General features: G+C 41.5%; 1 protein-coding gene across 1 annotated transcript in view; it reads left to right on the top strand.

The window, feature by feature from the left end:
- ADNP2 (ADNP homeobox 2) overlaps positions 1-10,563 on the top strand; it is a 39,313-nt gene extending 28,750 nt beyond the window's left edge. The window contains exon 4 of the mRNA XM_063077450.1: positions 5,873-10,563. Within this exon, the coding sequence (XP_062933520.1) occupies positions 5,873-9,058 (3,186 nt within the window). The 3' untranslated portion in view covers positions 9,059-10,563. The remainder of the gene's footprint in view (positions 1-5,872) is intronic.
- Positions 10,564-12,228: the final 1,665 nt, after the last annotated feature.

The following is a 12,228-nucleotide window of genomic DNA, read 5'->3' on the forward strand; positions in this document are numbered from 1 at the left end:
GTGGTTACCAGAGGAATGGAAAAGGAGGGGGCAGGGAGGCTCAGGAAATGTTGGTAAACCGGTACAGAGTTACAGTCAAACAGGAAGAGTAAGTTCTGGTGCTCTAGAGTGACAGTAGCTAGTAGTGTATATTTCAAGAGAGCCAGAAAAGAGTATCTTGAATATTATAACCACAAAGAGATAATAAATGTTCAGGTGATAGACATGCTAGCTATTCTGATTAGATCATTATACATTATGTACATGTATTGAAACAACAAACTGTACCCCATAAACATGCACAATAAAAAATAAAGGTCTAGCAGATAGTTATGTACAGCACATAATACTTGATAATAAGTGACTGTTACTCGTTCATGTGTTTACTATACTACTTATCATTATTTTAGAATCTGCTCCTTCTACTTAATAAAAAAGAGTTTACTGTAAAAAAGCATACCATGTTATGCTAGCAGCAACCTCACACGTCCTGTGTTTACCCTGCATCCCTTGAGTGCATCATTTTCTCTTGTGCTTGACCTAATTTTGTTTTGTTCATCATTGCCCCTTTAAGCATACAAAATCCACTGCTAATGTTGCCAGTAAGAGGCCACGTTGAGTGATTGACCTGGAAGTGAAATTAAAAGTGGTTAAGGACTTCGAAGGTAGAAAGTCAATGATGGTTACTGCCCACCAGTCAGGCGTGTCCCATTCCACCATCGCTACAATCTAGAAGAACAAGAACAAAGTGATGGAAACTGTGTCATTGAACACAGCTAGAGTAACACACATTCGAGTAAAGCCTATATCAGATATGGAGAAACTTCTAATGATCTGGATTGAAGACAGACACAGAAACCTATCCCTCTCAGAACCATGATGATCCTGGCAGCAAAATGTTTGTGATGTTAAAAGGCTGGACTCAGCTACAATGATAAACTGATTATGGAGGAAAATTGCTTGCCAGAGCAAATCTTCAGTATGGATGAAACCTCCCTATTTTGGAATCAGATGCCTGAAAGAACTTTGTCGATAAGGGGGCCAAATCAATGCCAGTTTTCAAGGCTTTAAGGACAATTTAACAGTCTTGCTTGGGGACAGTGTTGCAGGCTACCCACTGAAACTCTTTGTGATCTGGCACAAGGAGAGCCCCAGGGCCTTCAAACATATCAGTAGTGCACATGGCCAGTGCACTGCAGGAGTGGTGGGAAGTTGTGGGTGACCCAGCTCCTCTTTCAGGATGCCCTCCTGAACTGCTCTACCAGAAAAACGGAGAAGTACTATTTGAAGAATAAAATACCTTTCATGATTTTGCTTATTGATAATGCCTCTGACATCTTCCTTTTATTGGTGATCTTCATCCTAATAACAAAGTGGTATTTCTCTCTCTAAATACCACCTCTTTGATTTAACCAATGGGTCAAGAAGTAATAGCAGTATTTAGGGCCTAGCTCCTGACGGGGGTCCTTTGCCCAGGCCACTGTTGCAACTGAGGAGTACACTGATGCAATTCTGGAACATCTATCGCTGCATCAAAAACCTTGCCTGGGCTTAGGGTGATGTCAGAAGAAGTGTATGAATGGCATCTGGAAGAAGACACTTAAGAGGTCCATCCATGACCTCACAGGATTTGCCAAGGATGGGGAGGCTGCAAAAATCAACAAGGCTGTGGTTGATATGGTGAACTTCGACCAGGGTGCGGATGAGGAAGACATTGAGGAGCTCCTTGAGGTGGTTCCTGAGGAATTGACTAATGAGTTGTTGGAACTGGAGCAGGAACATATAGCAGAAGAATAGGCAAGAGAACGGGAATCTGCAGGAAAAGAAAAAGAACACCACCACCTAAGAAAATTCACAGCAAAAGGTATAGCAGAAGCTTTTCAGACCTCCACAAGCTCTTTAAAACATTTGGAAACATGGACCCCCAACACTTAAAGGTTTTTATTAATAGAGAGGAAGGTTCATGGTGCATTATTTGTTAATAAGGAAATCTATGATGAAAAAAAGAAACCAAGCAGACCACCATGGACATATTTCTGAAAAGAGTGACACTACCTCTGGTGGGTCCATCAGGAAGCGTTCCACAAGGAGGCATTGTCACCACAGGAGGCAATAGCTCCATGTGTGTAACTGCCCCTGAAGACTTTACAGTGGGATAAGATGTGGAGGTGGATGGTCCTGATCCTGCGTAGGCCTAGGCTACTATGCATGTTTCTGTCTTAGTTTTTAACAAAAACTTAAAAAGTAAAAACAAAAATTAAAGATTAAAAAATCTTTAAAAAAAGAAAGCTTATTGATAAGGATATAAAATATTCTTGTACAGCTGTATGATGTGCTTATGTTTTAAGCTAAGTGTTCTTACAAAAGTGTGAAAAGTTGAAAAAATTTAAAGTCCATAAAACATTACAGTGAGCTGAGGTTATTTATTATTTTTAATAAATTTAGTGCAGCCTAAGTATACAATGTCTGTAAAGTCTACAGTAGTGTACGGTACTGTCCTAGGCCTTCCATTCACTCAGTCTTTCACTGACTCACCCAGAGCAACTTCTAGTCCTGCAAGCTCCATTCATGGTTAGTGCCATATACAGGTGTACCATTTTTTCTTTTTTACCGTATTTTTACTCTACCTTTTCTACATTTAGATATACAAATATTTATCTCTGTGTTACAGTTGCCTACAGTATTCAGTACAATAACATGCTATATAGGTTTGTAGAATAGGAGCCATAGGCTGTATCATATAGCCCAGCTTGTGTAGTAGGCTATACCATCTAGGTGCGTGTAAGTACATCCTATGATGTTTGCACAGAAATGAGATCACCTAATGATGCGTTTCTCAGAACATTAAGCACTGTTAAGCAACACGACTGTATTAGACAGATACCATATTCAGAAAAAAGAAAAAACACTTGCCTGTAGTGTTAGAGACTCTGGTGTCTGCTAGTTTGAGTATCTTTGTTTGTAGGGTAGTCTTCCTACTCTAATTTGTCTCTGGGGACATAAGGATTTCTCTGTTTATTTTTAATTTATTTTTGGCGGCTGGCTGGTACAGGGAGTGAACCCTTGACCTTGGTGTTATCAGCACCATGCCCTAAGCAGCTGAGCTAACTGGCCAGTCCTGTGGACATAGGATTTAGGAAAGTTGCATAATCGTGCTGGATTGTGTGACTTTTATACTACCTTGAGGTCCTCAGTGGCTCAGAGAAACAAGTGAGACTTCCTCAGGTTTTGAGGCCTGAGAGACGTGCTAAGGTGATCTGAGGTAATAGAGTTAATTAGTATGCATGTGGCGGGGAGGGTCTTGAGGAAGCAACACTTAGGCTCGATGGAGAGACAGACGACTCTCTCTGGGGACAGGCTTTCTAGTAGCACTCAGTACTGTGACTACTCTCTTCAGTTATGTTTTCCTCAATTACCAGTGAGCTGACATCTCACACACAAATTGTTTCTGGTTGGTCACTGTCCTAGAACTTTAACATGTTTTGTTTGAACATGTATTTCATTTCTCTTGGGTAAATGCCTGGAGTGAGATTGCTCAGTTGTATGGTAAATAAGTACATATTTGTCTTTTTAAGAACTGCCACACTGTTTTCCAAAGTGGCTGCACCCTTTTGCTTCCCAGAGCAGTGTGAGGGCTGTGCTTGCTCTTGCACCCTTGCCAGACTCACGTTGTCAGGGTTATTGTATTTGTTGACTTATCTGTTGGCTTCCCATTAATAAGTGTGTCGTAGTATCTCCTTTGGTTTTAATTGGCATTTTGCTAGTGCCTAATGATGTTGAGCATGTTTTGATGTGTTTATTTGGCATCCAGATATCTTCTTCGGTAAAGTGTTGAAATCTTTAGCCCATTTTCTAAAAATGGGATTATTCTCTTACTGAGATTTGAAAGTGTCTGTAACCCATATTCTTCATTAGATAGGTAAGAACACAAGTTCTTTATTAGATAGGTGGTTTGCAAATAGTCTCTTAGCCTGTGACTAGTCTCTTTATTTTTTTAAGTGTCTTTCGAAGAGCGGAAGCTTTCTTATTTTCAGTCATGTGTTGCTTAACATTTTCAGTTTGTCATTTTTTCTTGTATAGAGCATGTTTACGGTGTCATTTAAGAAATCTTCATTTAACCCAAAGATTTATTCAGTACTAACAGATACTTACATGCAGTTATTAGTAAGCTCTGTTGGTTCTTTCACTGAGTGTAATTTTCATTGGGTATGTGCTTTTTCACTACTGCATTTCATTGAGTGTAAAATGCACCATTTTGATGAGCCACTAATCTGTGATACTTCACTTAAATGTATTGTGCTGTGAACCATTAGTTGTAAGGTACATTCAGATTTCAGACATGTTAAAATATGAATAAATATCACTTAGAATCAGTGAAATAAAGTTTTATTGGGTTTTTTTTGTTTGTTTGTTTGTTTGTTTTGTCTGTGGTCTGGGGTTGTGGCTATTGCCCTGGGTTTATTGTGTAGATCCTACCAGAAATACCAGAACCTGGGATTTTGCTAACTGCAGAGAATGACAGTAACATGATGTTAAATGCGTTTGGGTAATTTTTCTGACCTGTGAATCAAGAGGAAAGCATGAATAGTAGAGGGATAGGATGACAGAATCTTGAAGAACGGGAATATATGTGTATGTGTGTATGAGAGTGACCATAAGAACACAGATCTAGGAAAGGATGGGAATTTACTCTTGGTAATTTTGATAGTGCCACAGCAGACTGTGGGCCTTGGATGAAGTGTTCAATCTGTCCAGGTCTTAGATTCCTCATCTGTGCAACTAGGGGAAAGTCAGGTCTAGGATCTCAAGCCTGATGAAAGCAGAGACTTCACAAACCAGCAGGTTTTACTGGATGTGAGATTAGTGCTCCTCAGTCAGCCAGCCGTTGTATAAACATCTGTTCCTAGGCCCTGAGCTTGTTGAATTCCCCCAAATGTGCCTTCAGTGGGAATTCCGTATGGTCAGTGCTGTGTTCTGTGGCTTTAACCTTACCTCAGGATCATTCACTGCCTGAGTTTAGGCACAGTCACTCATCTCTGTTCATCAGATGGTTTACTGAGTGCCTGCATCTGCCAGCCCTGCCCATGTGGGTCCTGCCTTCACTAGGCATGGAGGAGATGGAAGGATAGTGACGACAGGGTTAACAATTGGATAGTTACGTTAGTTGTAGATAAATTCCAGAACTTCTAGAATTTGGAGTAAAAATAACATTGGAACTAAGAGAAATGGGGAAATAAGGGGAGAAAACCACTTGCTGTTGCAGAAAATTAACTGGGTTCACTTTAATTGATGCAGTTAATTCAAAGTACAGGACTGAGTAATGAGATTTGAGGTTTTGGTGGATGGCTTAGAATAGGGCCCAGAAAACTGCAAGTTGCAGGCCAAATCCTGTATTTGCATAGCCCAAGATCTGAGAATAGTGGTTAGGTTTTTAAATGTTTAAGAAAAAGAAAGGCTAGGTGGTTAGCTCAGTTGGTTAGAATGTGGTGCTCATAACACCACAGGCCAGGGTTTGATCCCTGTACTGGCCAGCTGCCAAAAAAGAAAAGACAAAAAGAATACATGTGGAAAATTATATGAAATTCGAATTGGTGTCCATAAATAAAGTCTTATTGGAACACAGCTATGCCCATAAAACATGTATCATTTGTGGGTACATTTGTACTACATTGGCAGCCTGTGTAGTTGCCACAGAGACTGTGTTGTATGCCCACAAGCCTGAAATATTGATTGACTGTCCATTTATAGAAAAAGCTCACCAACCCCTGGCTTGGAAAAAAACATTGTTCCTTAAGGAGTGATAGTGTTATATCTAGCACATTAGAATAAAAAGAATTGGTGTAGCTTATGACAGTTTTATTAAACTATGCTTGGCTTTCTTTTCTTTTAACAGAGATATCGAACAAAGCCATACTGTTGTAGCCTCTGTAAATACTCGACGAAGGTTCTTACTTCATTCAAAAGTCATTTACATCGTTACCATGAAGATGAAATTGACCAGGAGCTGGTGATCCCTTGCCCAAACTGTGTGTTTGCATCTCAACCCAAAGTTGTGGGAAAGCACTTTAGAATGTTCCATGCACCTGTTCGGAAAGTCCAGAACTACACAGTGAATATTTTAGGTGAAACTAAATCATCTAGGAGTGATGTGATAAGTTTTACATGTTTAAAATGTAACTTTTCGAACACTTTATACTACAGCATGAAGAAGCACGTGCTGGTAGCCCATTTTCACTACTTAATTAACTCCTACTTTGGCCTGCGAACCGAGGAAGTGGGTGAGCAAGCAAAAACTAATGATATTCTTTCTATGGAGAAGATCCCATCATCTGACAAATATTATTGTAAAAAGTGCAATGCCAATGCTAGCAGCCAGGATGCTTTAATGTATCACATTTTGACATCGGACATTCACAGGGATTTGGAGAATAAGCTTAGATCTGTGATTTCAGAACATATTAAGAGGAGTGGATTTTTGAAGCAAATGCATATTGCTCCAAAACCAGCGGCACGTTTGGCCATTCCAACCAACAACAGTGCTCCGGGCATCCCAGCCCCACCCCCATGCTTTCATCTCTCCTTGCCGCAGAGCACTTCAAGCCCAGCCATGGTGCCACCTGTGACTGTGGCCCCGGGCACTGCGGGGAGCCTCACCCACTCTCCACCTGCTGTTGCCCAGTCCCACATGACTCTTGTCCCTAATGCTCTGCCAGTGGGCCAGAGCAACCTCGCTGTGCAGTCCTCAGCTCCGCAGCCTGTCTTTCTTTCTCATGGGGTCTCACTTAATCAGTCGGGGAATCCTCCCGTGCTCCCCTTGAATCAGCCAGTTGGGCCTGTAAATAAGTCTGTTGGGACTGGCGTCCTCCCCATAAATCAAACTGTCCGTCCTGGGGTTTTACCCCTCACCCAGCCTGTTGGGCCCATAAACAGACCCGTTGGGCCTGGTGTTCTTCCTGTCAATCCCTCTGTCACCACTGGAGTTCTGCAGGCTGTCTCACCAGGGGTGATTTCTGTGAGTCGGGCAGTCCCGTCAGGGGTCCTTCCTGCAGGCCAGATGACCCCTGCTGGGGTTATCCCTGGACAGACTGCAACTTCTGGGGTTCTTCCTTCTGGCCAGATGATCCAGTCAGGGGTTCTTTCTGTTGGCCAGACAGCCCCGTCACGGGTTCTCCCCCCTGGCCAGACGGTCCCGTTGAGGGTTCTTCCTGCTGGCCAGATGGTCCCATCTGGGCTTCTTTCTCCCAACCAGACAGTCTCCTCAAGTGTTGTCCCTGTGAACCAGGGTGTGAATTCTGGCATTCTTCAGCTTGGTCAGCCCGTTGTGTCAGGGGTTCTTCCTGTGGGCCAGCCAGTGAGGCCTGGGGTCCTGCAGCTCAACCAGCCTGTCGGCACCAGCATTCTGCCTATGAATCAGCCAGTCAGACCTGGAGCCTCGCAGAACACCACTTTCTTAACATCAGGCTCTATTCTCAGGCAGCTCATCCCTACAGGGAAGCAAGTGAATGGGATTCCAACCTACACGCTGGCCCCGGTGTCTGTCACATTGCCTATGCCAGCCGGAGGCGTTGCCACTGTTGCTCCCCCACAGGTACCCGTCCAGCTCCTGCCATCAGGTGCAGCTGCACAGATGGCCAGCTCAGTGGCTGGCATGCCCGTGCCTTCAGTGCTGGTGAACGCTGCTCAGAGCGTGTTTGTTCAGGCCTCTTCCCCGGCAGCAGATGCAAATCAGGTGCTCAAACAGGCCAAGCAGTGGAAAACCTGCCCAGTTTGCAACGAGCTCTTCCCTTCCAACGTCTACCAGGTTCATATGGAAGTGGCTCATAAGCATAGTGAGTCCAAGTCCAGAGAAAAACTTGAGCCTGAAAAACTAGCAGCATGTGCACCATTTTTAAAGTGGATGAGAGAGAAGACAGTTCGATGTCTTTCTTGCAAGTGCTTGGTCTCAGAGGAGGAGCTTATCCAACACTTGCTGATGCATGGCTTGGGATGCCTGTTCTGTCCATGTACTTTCCATAATATCAAAGGTCTTTCCGAGCACAGTAGGACTGTGCACCGAGGGAAGAAGAGGTTACCTGTGGATTATAGCAACAAAGGCTTTCAATTAGATATTGATGCTAATGGCAATCTGCTATTTCCCCATCTTGATTTCATTACCATATTGCCAAAGGAAGAGCTAGGGGAGCGGGAAGTCTACTTGGCGATACTTGCTGGGATACACTCCAAGTCACTCATGCCAGTGTATGTCAAGGTGAGGCCTCAGACCGAGGGCACACCTGGGAGCACCAGCAGACAGGTACTGACCTGCCCCTTTTGCTTTGGCACCTTTGTGACAACTGCAGCGTATGAACTTCATTTGAAGGAGAGGCACCACATCATGCCGACAGTACATACAATTCTGAAGTCACCTGCTTTCAAGTGCATCCACTGCTGTGGGGTTTACACTGGAAACATGACCCTGGCTGCCATCGCTGTCCACTTGCTGCGTTGCAGAAGTGCCCCTAAGGACAGCAGCTCAGACCTGCAAATCCAGCCTGATTTCATTGACAACAGTGAACTGCTTTTAGTCAATGGTGAAGTGATACATGATTCCAATTTTTCTGTAAAGAGAAAGCTGCCTGATGGCCACTTTGGGGCAGAAGACCAGAGGGATGGGGAGGAACAGCCTCTCATCCTAAATGCTGATGCAGCCCCAGGTCCAGAAAAAGTAACCAACGTCATGCCTTTTAAAAGACAGAGGAACGAAAGCAGGACAGAGGGACCAGTGGCCAGCGATGATGCTCTTCACATTTTAGCATTAGATCCTAAGAAATATGAAGACCGTTCTTATGAAGAAAAAAAGCAGTTTCTTAGAGATTATTTCCATAAGAGACCATATCCTAGTAAAAAGGAAATAGAACTGTTATCTTCACTCTTATGGGTTTGGAAAATTGATGTGGCTTCATTTTTTGGAAAAAGAAGATATATTTGCATGAAAGCAATAAAAAATCACAAGCCTTCTGTACTTTTAGGCTTTGATATGTCTGAACTTAAGAATGTTAAACACAGATTGAACTTTGAATATGAATCACAAAACTTGTAAAAAAAAAAAAAAAAAGCAAGTGTAAAGTACTAGGGGGATAGTGTTTTCAATTGAGATTTAGAATATGTCATTTTCTTCACTGTGTTGAAATAATCAATTTCAGTGGTCTTTATGCTGCTCTTAGTTTTATTTCAGGTGCTCAGAAAGACTCCTGTGTAAGGAAGTGAACAGTTCTTTCAGATGTTGTTTCTTGCAGTTTGATTTGTAACAATTATTTTCATTTTTTTCTGTCATGTAAATTAAATCTTTTGATATTTCATGCATGCCTTTTCTCAGTAGTGTCAGTATTGTATGATAAAAACCTGAAATTTACATCTGTTTTTTCATTTAAGGAAATTTCAGCCTGTTTCAGAATACTTGATTAACTGCAAGTTAAGGCATCCTTCTCCCTCATCTTTTCAGGTGGCAGCAAATGATACGGTAATTGTTTGGAGATGTGGGCACAGATCCCAGTGGTGGATGTGGTTCCCTAAGGATGCACTGCATTAATTTATGCTGATTTCTTCTTTGTAAGCTATTTGCTTATTAGATTGTAATTTTGATTTACATTTTTTTCAGGTTTGTCCTAACAGCTGTTTTATTGTTTTGTTTTGTCATAACTCAATAGAAAACCAAATGCTTTCATTTGTTAAAAATATACTGAATCTGAAGTCTGGTATGTAGCTCATAAATTAAGAGTTCTTTTTCAAATGAAGTAATTCTGTAGGTGCAGAAATACTTTTCAGTTTAAACTTTCCCCCTCTTTTGATATGGTGATGTCATTTCTCCACTCAAAGGTAAGACAATAAATCTTTAGTGCCTTTAGAATAAACATGGGAAAGACACACACAAAATCTCTTCTCCTGACTGCTCATAAACTAGTTGGAAAGGAAGGACCGTGATACTCAGGAATGAAATTTTTGCCCCTGAGTCTGGATACTAACTGAAACTTAAACACATGTGTTCAGCAGAGAAGGTGAAACGAGTAGACTAAGATCTAGTCTCTGTGGTTGGTGTAGTGAGTCTCCAACAGTGTCCTAGAGGTGAGCATATTAGTATTGGGAATGGACTTTCCATACCCCATTTGTCCGATGAATGGGACAGTGTAATGCTAGAGAATCTCTATTGTATCACCGTCCTTTGGGTGATAAAACCTCATGTTTTTTTTTCATGGAATATAGAATAACTTAAAGCACCAGAACCAGTAATGGGGACCAGCCAGCTTAGACTGTAAGTACTGTTGCTGGTGATGCACAGCAGAGGAGCCTGTCTAACATATCTTTAGGTAGAAGTATTTGGAGGATGTGACAGCCTCTGGGAAATAAAATATTGTTACATGGATTTTTGAAAATGTAATACTTGCATGTAAGTGCTATAATGTGTGTTTTTGAGGCAGTTGTGAAGCTGGTCTGTGATTGTCAGTATACTCTTGTAAATTCAAAGAGAGAGCTTGTTGAACTTTATTATTATTTTTTTTTACCTGTTGTTTTCAGAGTGTCTATTTTGAATTAAAATTTGTTACACTACTGCAAATAGAATGTTTAATTCTTTTAAACATTACTGTGACTCAGGAATAATCTAAACATGGCAATGTATACCTCATTTATTTTCAAGAACATAACTTGTCATTACATGAAAAACCCAAAAGGGCCAATTAATTACCAGGGTTACAAAATAGATGTAGCTAGAGATTCCCAATGTTCCTGTAATGGTAACCCCCAAAGTGCCAAAAAGGTGTGTACTGGGATATCAGCATTATGAAGTTTGCATTGATTGTGGCTGTCCTCAGTTAGGGTCAGTATGGAGACCAACTTTGGAGGTGCTGACCAGGGGCAGTCTACTGTGTGGCACAGTTTAACCCTTACCTTTCTTTTGTTATATAAATTAGGGTTTCTCAACCTCTATTGACATTTTGGACCAGATGTGGGTGACTGTCCTGTACACTGTAGGATGTTGAGTAGTGTCCCTGTCCTCCACCCACTAGTGCCTGTAGCACACCATGTCCCCACCCCACCCCAGTTGTGGCCACCCAAAATGTCATTGCCAAGTGGCCCCTGGGGGACAGAATGACCCCTGATGAGAACCACTGTGATAAAGGTATCCTGATTTCTAATCATATGTTAGCTGTACTACAACTCTTGATGCTGTCTTTTAGTGTTATGCTAGTTGCTGGTTATTAAAGCATTTTTTAGACTTACAGAGCAAAATTTGATATAATTGAGCTGCAAAAGCACGTGTGGGAGTTCTTGCAAAAGTAAAAAAAGTGAGTTTATTTTAAAAGTACAGACTAATATTTTAGTGGTAAAGATTTTTTAAGCTCATTAACAAATTCAGAAGGAGGGCGACAATTCTTTTTTTTATATGATGGTTACAAAAAGTAGTATACTTTAAAAATGTAATCTACTTATGTAACAGCAACTTTAAAAATACTACCTATTCGAAGTCTATTCAATTAAAAACAAATTTAAATGTAGTGCTATACATTAGCTTCTCTGAATTCTGTTACCTTTTTGTAACAGTCGTTTTAGTCTGATGATGTGTAGTTTTGTATTTCTTAGAGTTCACCAAACAGAGCAACAATTAACCTTCACTAAGAAAGGGGAAAAAAACAAAACAAACAAACCCCTCAGCCCCAAAATTCTAACCTAATTTTCACATTAGTTTTTGAGGTATTTCTACTAAATGATACTTATCAGCTGCTCAACATTGCTGGGAAATGGACTGGATACTTTAGTAACAGTGGTCATCTTTGGTTTACACTGTGCTCTCTGCACTGTCGCCAGCATGTTTGCATTTTAGCATTTAGTCCTACAAAGTGGTCTCCCATTTTACGCATAAGGAAATTACCCAAGCTGGAGTGCTCGGAAGGTGGACAAAGCTTGGGGGGATACTAGCTGGCCTGGCTTCCTACTTTAATTGATATGTTACCTCTATACATGATTGTCCCATTTAAACCAACTTCACGGTAACCCTGCACTGTAGGAACTGCGTTATCTGTGTTACAGATGAAGAGAAAGACTGAGGAAGGGTACCAGCTGTCCAGTTTGCTTAGGACTTGAGGGAATTCTCTGGGCTTTCAGTGCTAAAACTGGGAATGTCTCAGGCAAATGGAAAATTTTCAAATTTCAGTTTACTGTAGCCCTCCAGTATTCTCAGGCTCTGCATCCAAGGATTCACCTAACTGCAAATAG

The sequence above is a fragment of the Cynocephalus volans genome, chromosome 13 (genome assembly GCF_027409185.1).
Source record: "Cynocephalus volans isolate mCynVol1 chromosome 13, mCynVol1.pri, whole genome shotgun sequence".
NCBI lineage: Eukaryota > Metazoa > Chordata > Mammalia > Dermoptera > Cynocephalidae > Cynocephalus > Cynocephalus volans.